This window comes from Bubalus bubalis, chromosome 3 (genome assembly GCF_019923935.1).
Source record: "Bubalus bubalis isolate 160015118507 breed Murrah chromosome 3, NDDB_SH_1, whole genome shotgun sequence".
Classification (NCBI taxonomy): Eukaryota; Metazoa; Chordata; class Mammalia; order Artiodactyla; family Bovidae; genus Bubalus; species Bubalus bubalis.
Genome location: NC_059159.1, coordinates 165,424,482 through 165,450,561, shown reverse-complemented (window position 1 = coordinate 165,450,561; position 26,080 = coordinate 165,424,482). Strand labels below are relative to the sequence as shown.

Here is a 26,080-nt window from a genome sequence, read left to right as displayed (position 1 = left end):
TCCACTGAGCTGGAAGCTCTCTGAACCCCATACAATTGGGATTTTTATGGAGCCTTCATCATATAGGCATGACCAGTTATTAACTCCATTTCTAGTGCTTCTTCCATCTCTGGAGAGTGGGGAAGGTGGAGTTTCCAGCAGGTCATTGAAGCAGATGGGGGTGGTGTTGAAAATTCCAAGCTTCTGATCATGGCTGGGTCTTTCTGGTGACCAGATGCCTTCCAGGCACCCAGAGTCGCCTTATGAGAACAAAAGATGCCCCTAGTGGTCTTATCACTTAGGAATCTACAAAGTTTCTGGAGCTTATTGCCAGGAAGGAGGACAAAGACAAAAAATATGTATTTCTTAGTATAAATCACAGTATCACCCCTGGTTTCAGAACTCCCGGACTGTGTGACCTTGGGTGAGTCACCTGACCTTGGGTGTGTCACTTAAGCTTCCCTAGGCGAGATTTGGGGGTGATCACAGGAGCCACACGGGGCTGTTTCAAGAATCAATAAATCGTGTGCACAGAGGATGGTACCTGGGACACAGTAATTCATGGCAGCAACAACCATCATTTATCCATTACTGCCTACGTGCTAGGTACCTTTCATATCTTTTTTTTGCCCCCAAATATTTATGGATGTCATCTCCCAGGGCTGTTCACATTGCTTCCTTGGGGTTCTAAGCGGGGGCGGGAAGAAGGATGGCAGTGCCTGCCCCAGCTAGGCTGTGTGGCTCTCATTTCACTGATGGGGAAACTGAAGATCAGAAAAGCATTGGGCCTTGCCCCAGAGTTGCCCAGGAGTAAAGGGCAGAAGCAGGATGTGAACTCAGTCCTCTGGGAGGCAATGTGGCGAGCTGGTTAAACGGCTGGGCTCTGCCAGCTGCCAGCTCTATGATCTTGGCCAGGCCATTTCATGTCTCCAGCCTCAGTTTCCTTATCTGGAAACTGGGGATGATAAGAGAAACCACAGAAGAGGAAAGAGAACTAAAGGGGGTAAGGCATGTGAAGTGTTGAGCAGGGATTTAGGAAAGACGCAGTACATTCAGTAACCAATTGCTTTAATGAGTTATTACTTTTATATTCTTATTATTAGCCTGAATGGTCTTCTTTTCACTGTGCCAGGATGCCTCTCACATAGTGCCCTTTCCCTTAGATGAGTTTTGTTTCCTGCCAAGTGCTGGTGGAGCTGCCTGCAGGTGATTGAAGCAGATACCCTGCTATGGGTAGGTCTGTTATTATAGTCCTGTGATGAAGACTCCCTTTTATTCCCATGTAAAGAATTTATGGGGAAGTGACTGGCAAGCCGTGGGGTTTGTTTTCATCTTTAGTATTTGAAGGGGGAACACAGCCATCTGTGTGCTCCCGGGTTCCTTTCTGCTCTCTCCCCCCACAATCTTCGTGGTCAGTTTGGACTTGAGTCTGTCTTCTCCAGGACTTCCCCCTGACCAGTAGGGGACTGGTTATGTGACCCTGGGCAAGTTACTTGCCTCCTGATCTCCAGAGGGGAGGATTGAAGAATGAAGTGAGATAATAGATGTAAGGGACGCCTGATGGGTGCAGAGCCCCTGATAACTGTCAGGTGCATGACTTTTCAGAAAGAGATAGCTTGGTGAATGGCTTCCTAACTGACTCCATGACATTTGCCCTCCCCAATGTCTGCCGCGACCTCTGCCCCCGTCTCCTGTAAGCGGTCACACTGTGCTCTGTTTGGGTCCCTTACATGCCACTGGGTCTTAACTTGTTTCGGGGTGTTTTCTGCCCTTTTTTGGGGTAAGTTTTCAGCTGTTCTGCTTGTCCGGTGGCTCAGACAGTAAAGAATCTGCCTGCAATGAGGGAGACCTGGGTTCTATCCCTGGGTCAGGAAGATCCCCTGGAGAAGGGAATAGCAACCCACTCCAGTATTCCTGCCTGGAGCATCCCATGGACAGCGGAGCCTGGCAGGCTACAGTCCATGGGGTTGCAGAGTCAGACATGACTGAGCAACTAGCACTTTCAACTGTTTGGCCACTTCTTTTTGTAAGTGGCCAAGCACACTAGTCTCCCTCATGGATACTGAGGCTTCTGTGCCAGCCTCTTGACAACCCCCCTCAGCCTCCCCCACCACCCGCAGCGCTTCCTGCTCCAGCCACCATGCCTCCCTTCTCCGGTTCTTCGTGAAGGATGTCACTTCTCCAGGAAGCTCCCCCTATCCAACCCCCCATCTCCAGGCAGGGCCATTGCTCCTTCTCTGCACCCACATGGCCCCCAGGTCACCCCATCCGGCTCTGATCACACAGCACCCTGAAGGTTTGTTTGCTGGTCTCTCTGCCCCTCAGGACTCGGCGCCCTGGGGGGCAGACCTGTGCCTGGGTCATCTCCACATCCCTGGCCTGGCACTGGGTCTGCACTCAGTGGGCACTCCCCGTGTTTGTGAGATGAAGGGCTGCTGAAGTGACACTGCCGTGGCCTGGGAGGACGGGTGGCAGAGCAGGGTACCCCCAGGGAGGCAGGAGACCAGGCCCCTGGGAGGCGGGGGACGCTGCGGGTGGCCTGCCTGGTGGTGGGCCCTGATCCTGGACTCAGCCTGGATCCTCAGATCAGAGGATGGGAGGTAGGGGAGCTGGGTGGAGGCCTTGGGCCTGACAGGCACTCCTCGACAGAAGGGTGTGAAGTCAAGGGTGGCCAGTGGGGGCCGAGAGAGTCCGGGCCCCTGTGGTGTGAGGGAAACATGAAAACCTGGGGTGTCAATACCAGGGGGTCCCTAGAGGTCATTTCCTCGGGGCCTTCCCTTTACTTCACTTGTGCCTGTGACCCAGGAAGGGAGAGGGATTTCCCCGCGTCACTCAGTGAGTCGGGGGCAGAGCTGGGGCAGAAACTGGAACGTTCCAGGGCACCTTGCAAGCCCGAGTAGGTGTGCCCTTCAGAGTACGGGAGGCGGCTCTTCAGGCCGCCGCCCCCCGCCCCCCGAAGTTCCCAGTGTCCTCCAGGCCCTCCGATGCTGTCTCCTCTCCCCCTCTGCAGGTGAACCTGGTGCTGGGGGACGGCCGGTCTCTGGGCCTCACCATCCGCGGAGGAGCAGAGTACGGCCTGGGCATTTACGTCACCGGCGTGGACCCGGGCTCCGAAGCAGAGAGCAGCGGGCTCAAGGTGAGAGACCCCTGACTCCAGGGAGAGGGATGGGGTGCCGGGCTGCAGGCCTGGGAGAGAGGGAGGGAAGGTTCCTATGTGTGGAACTCTGGGCAGCTGATTGCAATGGGATGTCCGGCAGAGCGGTCAGCACCCCGCCTCAAGGACCTGTCCCAGCCGGGAGCCCTCCCCTGGCTCCACGACTCTCCTTCACAGCTCACAGCTCACAACACCTCAACCCCCCACTCCCAGGCCTCGAGTTCTCCTAGTGATCGTCCCACAGGGCACCCTCCCACACGCTGAGGGCAGCGGGCCAGCCTGAGCTCTTTGAGGCTGCTGTTTTGTAAACACCAGCGATGGCCCTGACTTTGGGGTTTATTGTGACGCTTGGAGAGGGAAGAGGAGAGGCAGCTGTGGGCTGGGATGGGGTTGCATTGGGCAGCTTCAGGGCTGGCATTCAATCCAGGGCAACCAGCAAGTTACCTTTCATCTTGAAGAGGGCCAGCTGCATGCCCGACATTTGTCCTTAATGTCACACATATCATCTCCCTGAACATTATCCTGCCCTGTGGGGTGAGATGTTCTTACCCACATTGTCCAGTTGGGGAAACTGAGGCTGTAGAGGTTAAACAGACTTGTCCAAGGTCATGCAGCGGATGGCGTGCAGAGCAGGGTTTGAGCCCAGCAGCCTTAGCTCCAAAGCCCATGGGCTTAACCGCTACACTGTATCCCCCGTTGGGGAGGGCTGGGAACTGCCCCAGGGCTTTGGGGGAGGTACAGTGGGTGAGGTGGAGACTGAGTTACACTGGACCCCCCCGGACACAGATCCCTTAGGTAAGTAGCAGCATGCTTTGTGGCTAAATCCTATGGCCAAAGGTGCTGTGGTGGCAGTGACCCTGGGTACAGGTGGCATTTGAGCCAAGTCCGGTGGACGAGAGGATATGGGTGAAGGGGCTGGGCTGCAGGGCTTTCTGGCTGAAGGAGCCATGTGGTTTGACCAGGTGTGACCCGATGGGCGACTAGCCACGTGTGAGGCTGGGGAAGAAGGCAGGAGATGAGATTGCGTCTTCATAACAAAGGGCCTGCGTGCTCTACTGACCCGGGGAAGCTGGTTCTCCATGTGGATGAGAAGAAGGGTCACGGCGGGTCAGAGTAGGGGTCAGGAGGCTGCCCCCACCTCCTGCTCCGTGACGTGGCTCAGGGGGATTCCCCTAGGAAACACAACACGATGAGGCAAGCTCTGGGTCTGGAGGCCGGATCCCAGCGTTGCTGCTTTTGTTGTCGAAGCTTTGTGACCTTGGAGAATCCCTCCACCTCACTGTTCCCCTTCCCCTTCCTAGATAATGATAATATACAGCATCTCTTTCTCAGAAGAAAATGAGTAATACACTCGATGGCATTAATGATAAAGGTTAAAATTATTGTGTGTCTGTGTTACGGACTGAATGTGTTCCTCCCAAATTCATACGTTGAAACTCTAACTCCCAAAGTGATGATACTAGAAGGTGAGGTCTTTGGAAGGTGATTAGGTTATAAAGGTGTAGCCCCATGAATGGATTTAGAGTAGCATCAACATACATATGCTGCTGCTGCTGCTGCTAAGTCACTTCAGTCGTGTCTGACTCTGTGTGACCCCATAGACGGCAGCCCACCAGGCTCCCCCGTCCCTGGGATTCTCCAGGCAAGAACACTGGAGTGGGTTGCCATTTCCTTCTCCAATGCATGAAAGTGAAAAGTGAAAGTGAAGTCGCTCAGTCATGTCCGACTCTTAGCGACCCCTTGGACTGCAGCCTACCAGGCTCCTCCGTCCATGGGATTTTCCAGGCAAGAGTACTGGAGTGGGGTGCCATTGCCTTCTCCCATAGATATGCTGCTGCTGTTGCTGCTGCTGCTAAGTTGCTTCAGTCGTGTCCGACTCTGTGCGACCCCATAGACGGCAGCCCACCAGGCTCCCCCGTCCCTGGGATTCTCCAGGCAAGAACACTGGAGTGGGTTGCCATTTCCTTCTCATACCTAAAAAGCAGAGACATTACTTTGCCAACAAAGGTCCATCTCGTCAAAGCTATGGTTTTTCGAGTAGTCATGTATGGATGTGAGAGTTGGACTATAGAGAAAGCTGAGCACCAAAGAATTGATGCTTTTGAACTGTGGTGTTGGAGAAGACTAAACTGAACTGATGTGTAAAACAGATAGCTAGTGGGAAGCTGCTGTATAGCACAGGAAACAGCTTGGTGCTTTGTGATGACCTAGAGGGGCAGGAAGCAGGTGGGTGGGAGGGAGGTTCAAGAGGGAGGGATATATGTATACGTGTAGTTGATTCATGCTGTTGTACAACAGAAACTAACACAACATTAACAAAGCAATTATTTGTTGTTGTTGTTCAGTTGCTAAGTCGTGTCTGACTCTTTGTGACCCCATGGTCTGCAGCACGCCAGGCTTCCCTGTCCTTCACTATCTCCCAGAATTTGCTCAAACTCATGTCCACTGAATCAGTGACGCCCGCCAACCATCTCATCCTCTGTCACCCCCTTCTCCTCCTGCCCTCAGTCTTTCCTGGCATCAGTGTCTTTTCCAATGAGTCAGCTCTTCGCATCAGGTGGCCAAAGTATTGGAGCTTCAGCTTCAGCATCAGTCCTTCCAATGAATATTCAGGACTGATTTCCTTTAGGATTGACTGGTTTGATCTCCTTGCAGTCCAAGGGACTCTCAAGAGTCTTTAGCACCACAGTTCGAAAGCACCAATTCTTCAGCACTCAGCCTTCTTTATGGTCCAACTCTCACATCCTTTACATGACTACCATAGCTTTGACTAAACAGACCTTTGTCAGCAAAGTGATGTCTCTGCTTTTGAATATGCTGTCTAGGTTTGTCATAGCTTTTCTTCCAAGGAGCAAGCATCTTTTAGTTGCAGTCACCATCTCTGGGCCTTGGTTTCCCAGCTTGGGCTGTGAGCAGTTGAACAGTTGGGCAGGCAGATCTCTGGGACCGTCTCTGGCCGGGGAGCACCAGTGGGTGCCCAGGCACAGGACCGTGATCTATTCTCCTTCACCTGGAGGCTCCTGTACCCACAGAGAGGTGCCAAAGTAGGTGACCTGCTGGCAGATCCTTTGGCAGGCAGGCAGGAAGTAGGCATTAATGCAGGAAGCGGGGATCCCTGGCTGCCTCTCCTTCGCTTCCTTCCACGTGATCAGCGCATATATACTGAGGACTCCTGCATGCCAGACACTGTACTTGCCCTGTGGCTTCTGAGCTGAGAAAGACAGACACAGTCCCTGCCCTCCGAGAGCTTATTTTCTAGTGGAAAGACAAGGGGGAGGGGGAATAAGTTTCACGACTATGTATTTAATTGCTATAAATACCAAGATGTGATAAATACCAAGACGGCAAGGCGCATGGAACTCTGAGTGTCTGGGGGTAGATATCCAGGAAGACTTCCTGAAGAAAGAAACATTTCAGTGGAAATTTGAAAGGAAAAAGATGAATTATGTGAAGGAGAAAGGAGAATTTTGCGCAGAAAGGACACCTAACGCTGAGTCCCTGAAGTGTTCTAGGATGCAAAGGAAGACTGGTGTTGGCTGAATGCAGAAAGCCAGGCAGGGAGAAGGTGCCAGACCATGCTGAGGAGGCAAATAGCCAGATCACACAGGTCATATAATGCACACAGGACTCTGCAGCCGTAAAAAGATGATGCTCGAGATCTTCTGTTATTTCTGCGGAGGGATGTCCGCGGTGTGTTATTCGATGGAAACCAGGCTGCCAAACCACGTGTCTACAGGATCTCATGCATATTGAATACTTATGCAAAAACATATCCAGAGAACCATCTACAGCAGCACACACCAAGATGTCAATAGTGGTTATCCTGAGGTGGTAAGATTTTGGATGATTTTCATTTTATTCTTTACATCCTTATACAGTGTCTCAATGGAGCAAATGCTACTTTTATAATCATGGAAGCAGCAACAAGAAAGTGATTTCCATTTTGAAACAAGGCAGAAGAAAAATATTCCGTAGAAGTTGTTCATTTACTTTAGTCTGCTTCTCAGTTGCAGGCGATCAGAAGCTTTATTTGCTCCTAAAATGCCTCCCTTCAGTAAAGGCCCTTCCATCTTCCATCCCCACCGTAGTAAAACATTTCATCAGTATATTCCCTGCCACTCTTGGACTTTCCCCTCCCAGGGCCCTCGCATATGCTAACACCTGCCTACACTCACTCAGGCCTCCGGGACTGATTAATTCTGTTTTATTGCCAGTGCACTTTCCATGTAATTAAGCATATTGAAATGGAATAAAGGGGCTTGGCTGTGTGGGTGGTGGAGCCAAGAACAAACTTTATTTGTAAATAGGGCTCCTTGCCACCGTGCAGAGCTTTCCTGGGGTGATAGAGCACCTTGCGCCTGGCTTCCAGCCACTCCCTTCGCTCCTGAGGGGCCCTGTGAGTCCCGCGAACGCTGCTGGGAGGAGAGCTCAGAGGAGGCGGCCCTGCACTTGCCAGCCTTCACCCAGGGCGCAGCCGCCTGGAATTTGGAACTGTCCCGCCCTCCCGGCAGGGGTGACTCCTGCCTCTGCATTTACCTTTAGGCCTCTCTTATGCCTTTACACCTGCCCCCAGCAAACCCCACCAGAGAAGGGGCCATAAAACCTTGTTTGTTCCTTTAAGGACAGCCAGAGTTGACTGGCATTTAATAATAATAATGCTATTTACTAACCAGTTATTATGAACCAGGCATTGTGCTAAACACTTTAGATTCATGCTTATTTAATCCTCCCAGTAGCCCTTTGGTGGGCATTAATAGATGGCATTTAATAAGTGGACACTTCATAGATGCGTCACTGAGGCTCAGAGAGGCATAGTCCTTGCTTGGGCTCACACAGGGATCCAGCCCTAGCCCTTCAGGCCCTCTAAAACCTATGGACTTTGTTCCACCACCTCCCTAGGACCCTGTATTGGTCAAATATCAAAAGAATGCAGAAAGAGGAAACAAAGGCCATTTAGTCTTCTTATGAATCACTGAGTTTGTGAAGCCCAGGGTGCTTGTACCTTATCCTGCCAGGCTCCATGGCCTTCACCCTTGAGGTCATTGCAGGGTAGAAGACTTATTTGGTTTCTGCCAGTGGGAGCCAGGCTTCCATCCTGGATGGGGTTTTTGGGGGGCAGGAACTCTGTTCCCATGAATGCCCCACTCTTGGGGTCACCACTGTGCTGCCTGTGGCCTTGGGGCTGGCCATGGAGCATGTGTTGCTGATTTGGTGTCTCGGTGACTATGGGGATGAACCACTAGTTCCAGATCTGTCGTGTGTGCTGTGTCTCAACTGGGTTGGGCTGACCTCTCTATGGACTGGCTTTTACCAGGGTCTGTTCTGCTGACTGGTCCTCTCTGGCCTGAGCCTGGGATGGCATCCTTCATGGAGCACTCACCCAGGAGCTGGTGATCTCCACGTGTCAGCTCTGACCCTCACTGCAGCTCTGTGAGATAGAAACTTATAATCTCATCATAATTCGGGCTTATTTATAATGGCTTCCATCTAGTCAAGGCTATGGTTTTTCCAGTGGTCATGTATGGATGTGAGAGTTGGACTGTGAAGAAAGCTGAGCACCGAAGAATTGGTGCTTTTGAACTGTGGTGTTGGAGAAGACTCTTGAGAGTCCCTTGGACTGCAGGGAGACCCAACCAGTCCATTCTGAAGGAGATCAGCCCTGGGATTTCTTTGGAAGGAATGATGCTAAAGCTGAAACTCCAGTACTTTGGCCACCTCATGCGAAGAGTTGACTCATTGGAAAAGACTCTGATGCTGGGAGGGATTGGGGGCAGGAGAAAAAGGGGACAACAGAGGATGAGATGGCTGGATGGCATCACTGACTTGATGGACAGGGAGGCCTGGCATGCTGCGATTCATGGGGTCGCAAAGAGTCGGACACGACTGAGCAATTGAACTAAATGGATAATGGCTTCCCAGGTGGCTCATGGGTAAAGAATTCGCCTGCCAATGCAGGAGATGCAGAAGACTCGGATTCGATCCCTGGGTCTGGCAGATCCCCTGGAGGAGGAAATGGCAACCCATTCCAGTGTTCTTGCTTGGAAAATTCCATAGACAGAAGAGGCTGGCGGGCTACAGCCCATGGGGTCACACAGAGTTAGACATGACGTTAATGACTGTCTCTCCTCTGAGATCCCAGCAGCGTGGAGCAGAGACTGCATGCTAGCTACACGCTGTGCAGACAGTGCCTGGCACACGGTGGATGTCCTGAATGAAGGAGAGCGGCTACAGCTGAGGCAGGCCCCAGGCCAGGTCTTTTTGACTCCAAAGCTCCAATCTTGACCACTGCTTCATGTGCATCCTGGTCTGAACACAGCACAGAGCTGGACTTCTGTTGAGGAATGAATCCTGCTAAGAGGCCTTAGTGGTTTTTATAACCACCTGGGATGGACCTGAGCAATCAGACCCTTTACTTTAGAGACACGTGCCTTCATGATGAAAAAGCTGAATAGCGCCATGGCCCACAGTGAGGTTTGCTCATCAAAGGTACCAGTGGACATTCAGGACCACCTTCAACTCTTCCCTGATGGAGGGTAGGTGATGGCAGGAACCCATCTATATGCATAGATCTCAGCCTCCAAGCTTCCCATTTCCCACCTGGGGAGACTGAAGACCAGAGGGAGGGGAAGGACTCGCTGAGGATCATGGAGAAGTAGGTCCAGGTGTATGAATCCCCAGCACAGAGCCCTGGACAGAGCCTCTTCATCATCAGGCAGCTCCTTTGCCTGCTGACTCTGTCTCCGTGAGTCCCTGAAATAGTCCTGCTAGGAGAGAATGAGCCTGGCATACTCTCCAAGGATGCAGTCTGCATATTCTCAGTGGGGAAAAAGGGTGTGGCTGCTACATAATACTTGTTTAGTAAAGATATTTTTAAAGTATTTTTATTTGTGATTTGGTGATGGACAGGGAGGCCTGGCGTGCTGCGATTCATGGGGTCGCAAAGAGTCGGACACGACTGAGCGACTGATCTGATCTGATCTGATCTGATGACTGATTTTATAGCAGCCCTAATGAAGATGATAAAAATTACCTCTTAATATTTCTAACAATAAGAAAAAACCTTAGATAATAAGGGTGTGTTAACTGCCCTGCAGATGCCAGATTTGCCGGCACCACGGGTGCGGCCGCCCTGCTGCGCCCGTGCAGTTGGGGCAGAGAGGAAGCGGCTATTTCTACGCTCAGTGCTCAGAACCGTGGGCACTAAGAATGGTTTGTAGCCGAACATCAGTGGGCACTGCATGAGGGAGCCCCTTGTTCCCACGTGCACAGAAGGCCGGAGAGGACAGAGGGAGTGGACAGCACACGGCAAGCTTGGGTCCGGTGGGACTGACCAGGAGAGGGTCTGCTGGAAATGATGGTTCTGTGTGGGAGGACATTTAGGCGTCCTTGAGCACCTGTGACGTGCATCCCTGGCTGGGGGCTGCTGAGCTGGCGTCCTGTGCCACCCGGCCTACGAACGCCTGACGTAAGGAGTCCCTCGAGGGAAGGCCAGAGAATCCGGTTGACAGCGCTGCTGCAGGAACAGGGTTTGGGAGGATTCGCTGATTAGATTCAAAAAAAAAAAAAAAAATAAGGGTGTGTTACAAGCAACTCTCTGCCTGTAAATTTTACAACTTAAATGAATGAACCAATTTCTTGAAAGACATAAACCACTAACACTCAAGAAAGAAAAATAGATAACCTGAAAATTCTATATGTGTGTCAAAGAAACTGAATTTGTAGTTAAAAACCATCCAAAAAAAGAAAACGCAAGCCCAGTTGCTTTCACTAATGATCTCTTGCAAATAGTTAAGGAAGAACTATTACACAATCTCTCTCTGAAAATAAAAAGTGAGGGAATACTTCCCAACTCATTTTATGAAACCAGTATAATATAACAGCAAGAACAAACACATTTCAGGAAAAGAAAATTACAGATCACTGTTCTTCATGAACTTAGATGTGAAAACCCCCAACGAAATTTAACAACCCCAACAATCTATTAAAAATATATATACCATGACCAAATGAGTTTTATCCAAGGAACACAAGGCTAGTTCGACATTTGAAAATTAGTGTTACTGAGAAAAACCATATAATCAGAAAAGGCATTTAACAGTATTCAGTATCCACCATGCCCCTGAAGGAGGGCATGGCAACCCACTTCAGTATTCCTGCCTGGGGAATCCCCATGGACAGAGGAGCCTGGCAGGCTACTGTCCATGAGGTCACAAAGAGTCTAAGCACAGCACAATATCCATTTATGATTTTTAAAAACTCTAATTAAATTAGGAGTCAAAAGGGACTTCCTTAACCTGATGAAGAGCATCTTCACAAAGCAATAGATAATATATTTAATGGTGAAAACTATACAGTTTCTTCTAAGATTGAAATAAGGCAAAAATATCTTCCCTCACCACTCCTATTCAGTATCATACTAGAAGCTGTAGTCAGTGCAGAAGTCAATAGAAAGAAAGAAAAGGCATACATATCTGAAAAGAAGAAATAAAACTCTATTTACAGAGACTGCTCGTCTGCATAGAAAATTCCAAAGAATCTACAAAAAACTCCAAGAAATAATGAGTTTAGCAAGATGGAGGGACACAAAGTTAGTATACACAGTTCAGTTCAGTTCAATTCAGTTGTTCAGTTGTGTCCGACTCTTTGTGACCCCATGAATTACAGCACACCAGGCTTCCCTGTCCATCACCAACTCCCGGAGTTCACTCAAACTCATGTCCATCGAGTTGGTGATGCCATCCAGCTATCTCATCCTCTGTTGTCCCCTTCTCCTCCTGCCCCCAATCCCTCCCAACATCAGAGTCTTTTCCAATGAGTCAACTCTTAGCATGAGGTGGCCAAAGTATTGAAGTTTCAGCTTCAACATCAGTCCTTCCAATGAACACCAGGACTGATCTCCTCTAGGATGGACTGGTTGGACCTCCTTGCAGTCCAAGGGACTCTCAAGAGTCTTCAACACCACAGTTCAAAAGCATCAATTCTTCAGTGCTCAGCTTTCTTCACAGTCCAACTCTCACATCCATACATGACCACAGGAAAAACCATAGCCTTGACTAGATGGACCTTTGTTGACAAAGTAATGTCTCTGCTTTTGAATATGCTATCTAGGTTGGGCATAACTTTCCTTCCAAGGAGTAAGTGTCTTTTAATTTCATGGCTGCAATCACCATCTGCAGTGATTTAGGAGCCCCCAAAAATAAAAGTCTGACACTGTTTCCACAAGTCACCTCCGTTTCAATATGGTAGCAATGAACAAGTGAAATTCAGCATCAATTTAAAAAAACAGTTTAGGGTAGAAATAAATAATAAAATATGTACAGTTATTTGTATGCTGAAAACTCCGAAAAAGACCTAAATAAATGGGTATATACTGTGTTCATGGAATACAAAGACTCAGTATTATGAAGCCAGGTCTCTCTAGTTTGATCTTGATTCAACGAATCAATTGAATCTTGATTCAATCCCAATTCCAATCCCAGCAGGAATGTTTATAGATATTTACACACTGACTGTAAATTTTGTACTGGAAAGGCAAAGAAACTAGAGGAGCTCAAATAATCCTGAAGCCGACGAGCAGTTAGAGGACTTAGTACCCGATGTCAAGACTTGCTATAAAACCGCAATAAACAGGACGGTGCAGTGCTCGTGACAGGATGGGCGTGTCAGCCGGGGGGACGGAGCAGAGCGTTCAGAAGCAAACCCCCCTCTGCATACTGAACCGGTGCTTGGCAAAAGTGAAGAGGTAAGTCAGTGGAGAAAGGAAGGATGATGGTCCTTCCAACATGGTGCTGGAACAGTTGGACATTTACATGCCAACAAATGAGCCTCAACCTCAACCTCACACCTTCTATGAAAATGAACTCAAAATACACCATAGCCCTAAAGGTAAAATAACACCGCACTGCTGCTACAGGAATGCCTAGGAGAAAATCTGTGGGGCCTCGCATTGGGCAAAGAGTTTGCAGATGAGACACCAAAAGCATGGCCCATAAGGGAAAAAAATTGATAAAATGGGCTTTATGAAAGTTAAAAACATTGCTCTGCAAAAGACATACTCTTAAGAGAATGAAAAGACACACCGCAGACTTGGAGAAGTCAGTATTTTCTAATTACATTTCTGACAAAGGACTTGTACTGAGAATGTATAAAGAACTCTCAAAATGGGCAGAAGACCTGGGAAATGGTTCTGTATGGAAAGTTGGTTGTATGTAGTGATGGACGCATGAATCTGGGCACTTGTCAACACCCACAGAGCTGTACACAGAGGGATGTTGCTATATATAATATTTTTAAAAACTCAGCCTGGTTGTTGGAGGATAGATGGAGTGCAGACTGAGACAAATGAAGACAAAGGAATCTAACTGTATTACAAATGATTCCTGTAGCCACACTGAAAGGGAGTGGAAAAGGAGGAAGCTGACCTAAGTGATTTTGAAAAACATCATTTCAACTGATGCTATAAGGCAAAAACAAGAAGAACTGCCCTCAGACACTGTATTCCAGTTGGCAAATTTCTTTGCCTCGAAGGGGAATGGATTAGGAATTCTGAAACTACTTCGTTTGTACAGGTTGAAAAAATAAGTACATTTTAGATAGTGAGAGCCAGGTTGTTACTTTCAAAGAAAGTCACAAGGAAAGAAAGGGTTGGGAATAGAAAAAACCCTGTGGTGCTGGACTCATCGGAGATGTCAATATGGACTCATTCACAAAAAAGAGAAAAAATCTGTGTACGTATATACACAGATAGATGCAGAAATCAATTCAGCTGTGTATGTATGCATGAGTTAGTACATGTACATATAATTCCTTACTCGATCCGTTGATGGGGGTTGTACCCAATAAAAATGGGAACAGCTAAGTACTGAGATCTTAGTTTCTAAATACTATTCTCCAAATGAAAGGAACCACGGCTCTTTGTAGGAATCATTGATTCCAGGTCTAGGGCAGAGGACCCTGGGGTATCTTTTAGGACCAGAAAATAAAGATGTACTACCCAATCAATCAATCAGCCTATCATATGTGTCCAGAGTCAGCCATGGCCAAAGGAGAAGTAAATATCCAGGGATCCATACTAACGTAATTACATAAAGACCAGGATAAATAAATCAATGGGGGAGAAGCAGCAACTCCTGCTTAAAGAAACATTGCCATGAAAAAGCATAGAAGGAATAAAGGAAGAGAAAATCACAGTTAGAGCGTTATATTACATTGCTATAGGCAAGGAGCACCAAAGGATGCTAAATAGCAGAAACAGGATGTTTTGCATAATTTCAAAGTACCTCTATCAATATATTTTGTAATAATAAAGGGGAAAACTGTTAAGTTCACAGTGGAGAATCCTGGCAGGTATCAAGTTAGCCAAGTGTAATAAGTATTAAGAAAAAAATCTTAACTTGTTTCTAATTGTAAATGTAACGCTTGCTGGTTGTGAAGGAGTCCGATCATAGGCAGCACTCGGGTGTGCAGTGACCGTCCTTCCCCTGCACCTGCCGGCCCAGGGTGTGGCAGCTGTCAGCAGCTGGCACACCCTTCCAGACCCCTTTCTCCCTGACCTGCTGTGCACACAGTGACTTGGGGGCCCTTGTTCATTCTGTTCCTTTGATGATCCAACCACCGGCTTTTTAGAAAAGTGCTTCCTTTCTCAGTTCAAAACCTTTCCTCTCTGATTAATAAGATTTGGACTAAGTTGTTGCCACTTCAGAGTGTCATAGAAGGCCCTCCTCAAAAGTCCAAGCACAAAATGTAGCAAAAAAAAAAAAAAATGTGTCTTAGCCATCTCGTGATCATTTTTTACTGCTGCCATTTAGTATCTACAGTGTTCTCCTGCTGCCGGCTAGAGAGAGCCAAAACAAAGGAGAAACGGCAGGATGTCTCCTGAGCGTGTCCGTTTTCTCACCTTGAGCGGGGTTTGGAGAGAGGCTTGCTGGCTGAGTGGCAGGGAGGGTGGGCAGCCGTGTCCCTCCCCGGGCACCCCAGGGCCCTCAGAGTCTTTCTTGTGGTGAGAGCTCGGTGGGCATCAGGCACTGGTGATCTGGGGGCCAGAACGAGGTGTGTGCGATGCAGAGCCTGGATCTGTGTCCCCTGTGTGGTCTGCGTGGAACTCGTGTTGAATGGGGGTGGGGGGAGGTGGGAGTGGGCTACAGAGGTCAGTGAAGACTCCTGGTGCCCCAGGTGATGAGCTGGCTGAGCATCGGTGACAGAAATGGTGACAGCGAGTGTCCACTGAGTGACATTCCAGGCTGGACCCTGCTAAGTGCTTTTTTAGGTTTCCACCTTAATGAATCCCTGAACAGTTCTTGACATAGACGCTGTACCATTAATTGAAGATGAGCAAACTGAGGCTCAGGGAGGTCATCACTTGCTCACGATCACACAGCAAGGAAGTGGTGAAACTGGGTGGAGATTGGCCCTAAGGCCTCCCCCTTTAGCCACAAGATGCTAAACCCCTGAGCTTATGTGATGGAAAAAAACAAGCGACCTGACAATCCTTGGCGGCCAGGCCTCAGTCTTCCCTGCTTCTGCTCGGGTTCTCCACCGTCAGCACAGTTGTGACACCTGCTGGGGGTTTCTGCACACTCTGCTTTTGAATTTGGGGCCTGGAGGATTCTCCTGGCTGTTCAGAATATGTTAAAGTAACAGTGTGGTAGAAATAGCAGAAGGTATGGCAGTGTGAGGGTAGTAATGATAATGATAGGGGAAAATAATAATAGAAGGAAATAAGTTAGGGCAGAGGAGTCATCTACTGTTTCTGATTGACCGTAATACTCATAGGAATCATGAGCATCCGGGGAGTGCTCCCTCTGTGTCAACCAGGGTGCTCAGTGAAGGCTGCTCCTGCTCTGAGTCGTTTCATTCTCCCAGCAACCCTGTGAGGAGGGAGCAGAATCATCCTCATTTTAGAGATGGGCACCCAAGACCCAGAGAGGTTAAGCAATATGCCCAAGGTCACACAGCTGGTAGGTGGAGGAGCTGGGGTTGAAAACTCATGTGGGTCTGGAGCTTAGTCACAGAAATCCAGTTCTCATCGCTTCCTCCGCTCACAACTCCTCCTCTGGCCAGTTCCAGTGGCTCTTACAAGACAGAATTTCATCCCGTTGCAAAATGGTTCTCACAACGGGGCATCTTGAGCTTACTGCCCCCTGGAGGTGAGTCATTAGTGTGTTTAGTTGCTCGGTTGTATCTGACTCTGCGACCCCTTGGACTGCTGTCTGCCAGGCTCCTCTGTCCATTGGATTTTCCAGGCAAGAATACTTGAGTGGGTTGCCATGCCGTCCTCCAGGGGATCTTCCCAACCCAGGGATTGAACCTAGGTCTCCTACCTTGCAGGCAGATTCTTTACCAACTGAGCCTCCAGGGAAGCCCCACAACTTTGGGTTATTTCTCTGTATATGTGGTGTGTGTGCTCATGTCCACACACTCCCAGTGATATTCCTGAAATCTACATAATAGCAACAGCACAAAAGCCCTAGTAGTCACTGACCTCTCCCAGCCCAGTCCTGTCTGGGAGCCGGGGCGGAGGGAGGGAGGGGAAGGGGGCGGCGAGAATCATCTTGTTCTATCCTCATCTCAGCCCCACGCAGAGGTATTGATTGTCATCATCCCTATTTTGTGGATGAAGAGACTAAGGCTCAGTGAGTTTAAACAGCTTGCCCCAAAGTGTGTTCTTGGCTGGCAGAGAGTTGGCAATTCAAATGCAGGGCTCTCTAAGGTCACATGTTCACCTCGGCTGCCAACTGGACGAATGTCTCCGATTGGTAACGTGGTTTTTAAAATTGTATGTTGAGAAAGGCTTTGTCCGTGTTTCTGTGCCTCTGCATTCAGTGCTTTTTCCACTCCCAAGGGCAGCAGATAATCTCCATTGTGTATACCAGCGCCACTAATTTAGTGTGGTTGCAAAAGCGCTTGTGCTTGTGTATTAGCAACCGGGCTGTGCCAGAGACAGGACTTAGCTAAGGCTCTCGCAGTAGCATCTGCTGTGGGCGGAAGGGGGCCCTGGGACCCGGATGATTGGACATGTGCCACCTCCATGTGAGAGCACATGCCCAGCTCAACTTTTAAGATGATTTAAATAAGAATTTATGACTAAAGCTGTACTCCGGCAAGAAAGCATTATTTGGAGAAAGCTAATAATGATGCCTACCGCTCCTCATACCCACTGTGCCAGGCACTGTGAGTCGTTGGCAGGCAGTGTCACATGGTGGTTAAATGCACACATTTTGGAGTCAGAATTACCAGCTGTATCTGCCTGGACTCAGTTTCCCCATCTGTAAAACTGGGAAAATAGGACCTCTAGGAACTTGCGAGGATGTAGCCAGAGAATCTCTATAGAAACACTTAATACAGATAAAGGTATTCACAATGTGCTGGCTTTTTAAAAAAAGTCTGTCTGGTTTCAGTATACGACTGTTTAATGTAAATAGCATTGATTCTGTATATGGATGAGAAAATGAGAATCAGAAAGTGGGAGTGATTTGCCCAAGGTCGTATGTCCAGAAGGGGCCAGCCAAGGTCACAGGCCTGGCTCTCAGATCTAATGCCCATCCGTGGGGTTTCCACTGTGGGGCCTGTCTCCTGGGTGAAGGGTCAATCTGGTGTTGCCCCTCCAGGATGAAATAAGCTCAGGCAGTTCCTTTGGTTCCTCGTTCACCTGCCAGCCCTGGCCCCACACGGAGCCTGCTTGCGAGGAATTATGGCAGAGCAGCCCCTGGTTGCTGGAGGTCTTTGACATTCCCCTGCTCTTTCAGCAAAAGGGGGGATCACACTTTCACATCACTGCCAAGCTCTGCCTTAGAAGACTGGCTGTGCCTCCTTTCCAGAGCCCCTTGCTGAAGCAGGGCCTTCTGTGTCCCTGGGGGCTGCCCCTCCCTGGGGTGGAGTGGCCACCTCTCTCCCTGCCCAGGAGTCCATGAGCCATGAACTTCCGAATTGGCATCTTGCTTCCCTTCCAAGGACTGTGGGAGAGGAGTTGTGCTTTCAACCGATTCCAGGTTCTCTAAAAATAATTTTTTTAAAATAATGATACCTATACCGCCACCACCTGTGCCCTAGGTCCTATATTGTCAGGACAATGAGCTAGTGCAAGAAAGTCCAGTACCCGGCACAGGAAAAGCCCTCCCCAAACGATGGCTCTGGTTGTGAGTGATCGTCAGTATCCACATGAGTATGTATGCTGGTGTGGTGGGCGAGACTGGTCCCTGATGCCATCTGAAACTCTCCGGTAGCTGATGAACCTGCCCTGATGATGAACACCTTTCCGAGGAGCCAGAAGATGGTTTCTTTCCTGAGAATCCCAGCACAGGCTGGGCCCGGTTTAAGCGTCTCCCCACCCCACCCATACTTGCCCCAACCCTTGCCGGCTGGACCACATTCTCAGTCCTTCCGTAGTTGTTCTCTTAGCTGAGTTTGTGAACTGGCCTCTGAGTGGAGGTTCAGTAAATTGCAAATGTTCAAGTTGCTTAGTCCTGCTGCTGCTGCTGCTGCATCACTTCAGTTGTGTCCGACTCTGTGTGACCCCAGAGACGGCAGCCCACCAGGCTCCCCCGTCCCTGGGATTCTCCAGGCAAGAACACTGGAGTGGGTTGCCATTTCCTTCTCTGCTGAGGGTTGGCCAGTACTTATTGCTACTCAGGTAGGTCTGCCTGATTTTTAAAGGGGCCCCTGCCAGGGTAGTAATTGCTGCCAGGCAGGCTACTGCCAAAAAGAGTAACAGTTTCTACAGGGAGGCCACTTGGAGCAGGAGCCCAGCTGTCATTTACCCCGGTCACAGGAAAAGGTGATAGCATTCACTGAGGCTCCCATGGCCCTGTGAACCATGCTGTCCACAGGAGGGAGACGGTCAGCAAGGGCTGGCTTTCCTTCTCATCCTTCATCCCAAGTGGCCAAGGGAAGAGCCTGAGACGCTGAGTGGCCACTAACCAGCACAGGGGGGTCAGCAGTTGCCCTCTGGCTCCACCTATGGCTATGCCAAGTTCAGTGCCTGCATATTGAGGATGTGTGGGCTTCCCTGGTGACTCAGTGGTAAAGAATCTGCTGCCAATGCAGGAGATGCAGGTTCGCTCCCTGGGTTGGGCAGATCACCTGGAGAAGGAAATGGCAACCCACTCCAGTATTCTTGCCTGGGGAATCCCGTGGACAGAGGAGCCTGGCAGGCTACAGTCCATGGGGTCACAAAGAGTCAGACGCCACGACTTAGCAGCTAAACAACAATCCAGGATGTGCATGGGTTGCCGGATCGAAGGTCAACCTACTCTCCCTTTTTGCAGGGGAAGCAGTAATCAATGAGCGTTTCAGCAGCATTTCCCTGCTGTAGGATAGGGCACACACACCTTGAGAGAGGTCAGTAAACACGGCTGGGTAGTGCTTCCGGCCCTTGACCGTGCATATGAATGGTCAGGGACCTTGTCAAATGCAGATAATGATTCCAAAAGTGCTATTAATACCATTATTATGGCTGCATGCTGCTAAGTCGCTTCAGTTGTGTCCGACTCTGTGCGACTCCATAGATGGCAGCCAACTAGGCTGCCCGGTCCCTGGGATTCTCCAGGCAAGAACACTGGAGTGGGTTGCCATTTCCTTCTCCAATGTATGAAAGTGAAAAGTGAAAGTGAAGTCGCTCAGTCGTGTCCAACTCTTCGAGATCCAGTGGACTGCAGCCTACCAGGCTCCTTGGTCCATGAGATTTTCCAGGCAAGAGTACTGGAGTGGGGTGCCATCGCCTTCTCCGATTATGGCAGCATAACAACTCTCAAACCGAGACATATGCAATAGCCCTGGATTCTCCTCTGCCTTGCTGTGGGTCTACTAAGTCAAGAAGCAGACGGGGCAAAGCAGGGCGGCTTGTCTTGGCTCCATGACCCTTCAGGCTGCAGCTGGAGCTGCTGGGAGGCTCATTTTGTCTCGTGTCTGGAGACTGACATTGGCTGCTGGCTGGGGCCATCTTCTCACAGGGCTAGCTCAGGCTTCATCTAAGCATGGCAACTTAGAAGGGGATTCTGAAGTCATGGGTCCCAGAGAGAGGCAGGTAGAGCTGTATTCTTTTTATGACCCAGTCTCAGGAGGAAAAGGGGACAACAGAGGATGAGATGGTTGGGTGGCATCACTGACTCAATGGACATGAGTTTGAGCAAACTCCAGGAGATAATGATGGACAGGGAAGCGTGGCGTGCTGCAGTCCCTGGGAGTCACAAAGAGCCAGACACACTTAGCGATTGAACAACAACAGAAGGTAGGTTCAAGGGAGGGCGAATAACTTACTTCCTGTTTTCATTTCCTAGGGCTGTGGTAGCGAATGATTGTCATAACTTCAGTGGCTTCATCAGTGATTACTGAAAGTCCCTAAGTCGTGTCTGACTCTTTGTGTGCCCATGGACTATACAGTCCTTGGAAGTCTCCAGGCCAGAATACTGGAGTGGGTAGCTTTTTCCTTCTCCAGGGGATCTTCCCAACCCAGGGTTCGAACCCAGGTCTCCCACATTGCAGGCAGATTCTTTTCCAGCTGAGCCACAGGGGAAGACCAAGAATACTGGAGTGGGTAGCCTATCCCTTCTCCAGCAGATCTTCCTGACCCAGGAACAGAACCTGGGTCTCCTGCATTGCAGGCAGATTCTTTACCAACTGAGCTATGAGGGAAGCCCTGATCATTTAGCGGCTTAAAACAACTCAAATCAAGGTGTCGGCAGGGTCATGCTTCTTCTGAAGGCCCTAGGGGAAAATCTCTCCCTGCCTGTGCCAGCTCCTGGTGTCCCTAGCATTCCCTGGCTTGTGGCAGCATTGCTCCAGTGTCTCCCTCCATGCTCACTTGGTCTTCTTCCCTGCACGTCTCCATCTCTCTTCTCTTCTATGGATACCAGTGATCGGATTTAAGCTTTGTAATAAGGGTTTTTGTCCTTGGTCTCAGATTTGAGGCTCAGAGAGGTTAAATGACTTGGCCAAGGTCACGCAGCCAGGAAGTGGTGGAGCCAGGACTTGAATCTAGACAGGGCTGGTTCGGAATCCTTGCAGCAACCACTGTACCACCCTGCCTGGGCTGGGACCTCTGAAGGGAGCCATCAGCCCAGGGGAGGAGGGTCAGTGTGGCTGCAGAGAGGAAGTCGCTCCCTAAGCTGAGCCTTCACTGGAGATTTGCTACCCACGTGCGTGGGTGCCTGACCAGGAAGCAGGGACCAAAAGACACGTGCTTTCGGCCCTTGTGTGGTCTGGCTGGGGTGTTGACTGTGGGCAGTTACACCAGACGTAGAACTTCAGGGCAGGCCGAGCAGAAGCCAGCACACAGAGGCTTGGGCTGGGGGACACAGATCTGCAGAGGAGGACCTGGGGGCTGATCAAGAGGAGAGGCAGGGTGAGGGGGCCTGGGCGGGGAAGGACGCCCTGGCTTTTCCCAGACCGCGCTGGTGGCTGACGGACCCAGAGGCACCCGTAGGCCCTGGACTGACTGCATTAACTCCAGAATCAAGGAGCTGTTTGCTGTCAAGGCAGACAGAGGGAGGCCAAAGCTTTCAGAGGCTGGGGAGTCCAGCGGCCTGGGTGGGACTGTGCCCTAGGGCTGTTAACTCACACTGTTTGGGGGAGTTTGTTTCTTTTTATTTTTTTCCAGCTATTAAAGTAATAGATTCAATCCATAATATACACTCAAAAGGACTCAGACATCCTACCTTCCAAAGACAACCTTTGTTAACATCTTTTTTTTTTACATATAATTTATGTATCATAAAATTTGCCTTTTAAAGTGTACAAATCAGTGAAGTATATTCGTGAGATTGCACAACTGTCATCCCCATCTATTTCAAAACATGTCTTCACACTCCCCCCACCGGCCCCATCCTACACCCTTTAAACAGCCACTCCCCACTTCTGTCTCTCTAGATTTGCCTGTTTGGGGCACCTCATAGAATCGTAGCATATGAGGCCATGGTGTCTTGCTCACTTCACTTGGCACAATGCTGTGGCATGTAGCAGTAAATTCCTTTTATAGTGAAATATTCGGCTGTGTGGCTATACCATATTTTGTTTGCCCACTTGTGAGTTGATAGACGTGTGGGTCGTCTCCATCTGTTAGCACCTTGACGTAGCTTCTTTCATCCCTTCCTCTGTACGCTTTTACACAATTGATATTATACCATATATACTATTTTGCATCCCCCATTTTCACTTGTGTTTTTCCACATAATCAAAAACTTCTCATAAGTGCAGTTTGTAATAGCTGCATGATAATACTCCATCTTCTGGCTGAATTATAATTTACCTAACCATTCCCTTGAAGTCACGCATTTAGTTGTTTCCAGTTGAAATAATGTTTAAAAGGAGCATCAATGGAGAAAAACCTCCGAGGATCCCTCCAGAAAGAGCTTAAATCATCTCTCAGCCCATCAGTGCCAGCAAGCTGCCGAGCCCAGCGGGGGACAGGAATGACTTATCCCGAATTACTAAGAGACAAGGATTGGACTGGCTGGTATAAAAAAGATTCTTCTCCAGGGGGCACAGCAGATCTGCCAAGGGCCCAGGCCTGTTCCTCCCCAAGCCGCCAAATGTTGAGTGAGATGTTAGCATTATATCATGTCTCCCAGCAAATTTTTACATTTCTTTTTAGAATATTTTTTCTTTAGCCTCACCAATATAGTCTTCACATGCAATCCAGAAGGCACAGGAAATTCCTAAAGAGCTTGAAATTAAAATTGCTTGGAATTCACCATGCAGAGGCAGCTTCTGTGAACATTTTGGCATATTCCTTCCCAGTCTCTTTAACACACTGGAAGACATGTAAGATGGGCAGTTTTAAGATATCATTTAAAAACGTGAATTTGAAAGTAAAGCATGTCCACCATAGAAAAAGCCGGGAGATCCACACTAAGGGGAAAACTCAAGCAACAGCTATGGTGTCTGTCCTCCCGAGTGTTTTGCTCACAGGTAGCATGCTGTGGTTCTTTCTGGACAGCCGTGACTGCCGCCAGGTTTGGGGCCACCCGTGTGGTAGGCAAAGGTCCGTCTAGTCAAGGCTATGGTTTCTCCAGTGGCCATGTATGGATGTGAGAGTTGGACTATAGAAAAGGCTGAGTACCGAAGAATTGATGCTTTTGAACTGTGGCGTTGGAGAAGATTCTTGAGAGTCCCTTGGACTGCAAGGAGATCAAATCAACCAATCCTAAAGGAAATCAGTTCTGAATATTCATTGGAAGGACTGATGCTGAAGCTGAAGCTCCAATACTTTGGGTACCTGATGCAAGGAGCCAACTCATTAGAAAAGACCCTGATGCTGAGAAAGATTGAAGGCAGGAGGAGAAGCAGGTGACAGAGGAAGAGATGGTTGGATGGTATGACCAACTCAATGGACATGAGTTTGAGCAAGCTCCGGGAGGTGATGAAGGACAGGGAAGCCTGGTGGGCTACAGTCCATGGGGTCGCAAAGAGTCAGACACAACTGAGCGACTGAACAACATCTGGTAGGCAGGATGGTGAGTTCCAAAGAGGTCTACATCCTAATCCCCAGGACCTGTGAATATGTTAGGTTCCATAACAAAGGGGAGTTAAAATTACAGATGGAATTAAGGTTGCTAATCAGCTGACTTTGACATGGGGAGATTTCTAGATTATCTGGGGTGGGGGGGGCCCAGTGTAATCACAAGAGGCCCTAAAAGTGGGGGAGAGAATCATAGGAGAGAACCAGAAAGATGGCTCTATGAGAAGGATTTGGACCGAAGATACTGGCATCTTGACTGATTTAATTTTACTTTTTGAGTAACAAAAACATCAAAACTTTACCAAAAAACATACTCAAAGTATTACTTCTCCGTCGTATCCCTTCTGCCCGCCCCCGCCCCGCCACTCCTTGCAAGACAACTTAATGAGCTAGTTTCTGACCTATTTCTGTTTCTTTTTGTAAGAATAAGCACATGGATACATTCTTTTGCCTTTCTTATAGAGAAGGTAGTGTGCAATAGATATTCTTTTTCACTTAATTTATAAAGTTTTAGTATCCTGGAAATCACTACATGTCAGTGCACAGAAGTCTTTGTCATTTTCTTAGACAGCTGTGTAGGACTCCGTTTCTGTGGCTCTGCTGTACTTTAATTTACCCGCTGTCCTCTGAGCACTCAGGCTGCTTTCAGCATCTTACAGTTGCAAACAATGATTCAATGAGTGCCTCTGTGTATGTATTTTATCCCTTTGGGAAGTGTATCTTCAGGGTAAATTTCTAGAAGTGAGATTTCTGTGTCAGCAGGTAAATAAACACACAGTTTGCTCAATATTGCGAAATCGCATTCACTGTAGAAGTGGACGCAACTGTTGCTCCCTCCCGAGTTCCCGGCAGACGTGTCCAAGCACGACCGACAGCTGCCGTCCAGTTGATTATTGTTTCCAATCTGACAGGTGAGAGTGTATCTTGATGTAGCTTAATCTGCGGTTTTCTTATTATGCGTGAAACGGAACATCTTTTAGTAGGTTTATGGGCCATTTTATGTCTTTTTGTAACATAAAAATGGTTTTGTGGTTGTGTCTTTTATTATCCTTCTGTTGTCAAGATTTTGGATTTTTCCCCTAAACTTAACAATTCTTTATATATCAGGACTTGCTAGCCCTTTATCAGTGATAAATATTGCAAATGTTTTCTCCTTGATTGTCATTTTCTTTCAACACTGCTTGCTGCTGCTGCTGCTGCTAAGTCGTTTCAGTCGTGCCCGACTCTGCGACCCCATAGACGGCAGCCCACCAGGCTATTTTTCTCCCTATGTCCAAGTTTTTGATTATCATTTAGTTTGGTTACCAATTCTTCCTTCTATTGAATCTGAGTTCTCCTTAGAAAAACTTTTTTAGATATACAGCAGTTAGTTTATCCATTTTTTCTTTGAATACTTGTAAATACATTTTTTCTTTTTAAATCTCTCATCAACATGTTGGCCCCGAACCGAGTGTGGATCTGATTTATTCTTGTGTGCTGTATATGGTATGGATTCAATCCTCTGTCTTTCCAAATGGCTACGTAGTTATCCCAGCGCTGTGTATCACAAAGCGTATCTTTACCACACTGATTTGTGGTGGCTTCTCTCTCATATGCTGCATTTCTGTGTGTCCTGGGACTGATTTCTAGCCTGCTCCCCTGTATGTCCATCTGTTTTCTGATGGGTCGGTCCCCCATTGTTCACCTAAAGGCTTTAGAACAGGATTTAGTATCTAATACTTCTCCCTGCAGCAGTTCGATCTCAGGGCTTTCATAACTATTCTTGCCATTTGATTTTAATTAAAAACTATTATTAAAAAATTAATAGATTCATTTTAGAGTGATTTTAGGTTCATAAAAAAATCAAGCAGAAAATATAGAGTTCTCATATATCCCCTCTCCCTTCACCCTTTCCACACACAATTTCCTGTTATTATTAACATCTTTCGTTAGTGTTCATAAATTGCATTTACTGCATTGATGAGCCACATAATTATTAACTAAAATCCATAGTTTATATTAGGTCTCACCATGGGTTTTGTACATTCTATGAGTTTGGACAAATGTTAATGAAATGCACCCACTGTTACAGTATCATATGGGATACTTGCATGCTCTGCATTCTGCCTGCTCAGCCCTCCCTCCTTCGCCAAACCCATGGCAACCACTGATCTTTCTACTGTCTCCATAGTTTCACCTTCTCCCGAATGTCATGCAGCTGGAATCATATAATATGTAGTCTTTTCAGATTGGCTTCCTCCACTTAGCAATATACACTGAGGGTTCCTCTATGTGCGGTTTTATTTTTCCACATGAACCTTTGTGTCAGCTTATCTCACAAAAGCCGGTTGGTGTTTTTAAGGGGATAATGTTAAATTTTCAAATGAGAGAGAATTGACATCTTAATGATGCTGAATCCTTTCCAACAACAGGGCATCTTTTTTTTCCTGTTTGTTGAGTCATTTTCTTCACATATGTGTTGCACATTTCCTGTTAAGTTTCTTCCTAAATATTTT

The 26,080-nt window shown here is 48.3% G+C and overlaps 1 protein-coding gene and 1 non-coding gene across 6 annotated transcripts in view; both read left to right on the top strand.

The window, feature by feature from the left end:
- WHRN (whirlin) overlaps positions 1 to 26,080 on the top strand; it is a 92,223-nt gene that overhangs the window by 32,314 nt on the left and 33,829 nt on the right. For all 5 annotated transcript variants that reach the window (XM_025282325.3, XM_025282324.3, XM_006061206.4 and 2 more), the window contains exon 3: positions 2,990 to 3,115. In XM_025282325.3, the coding sequence (XP_025138110.3) occupies positions 2,990 to 3,115 (126 nt within the window). The remainder of the gene's footprint in view (positions 1 to 2,989; positions 3,116 to 26,080) is intronic.
- On the top strand, positions 10,227 to 10,360 carry LOC112584128. The gene has a single exon (XR_003108474.3). It is a non-coding gene; the product is annotated as a small nucleolar RNA SNORA43 (small nucleolar RNA).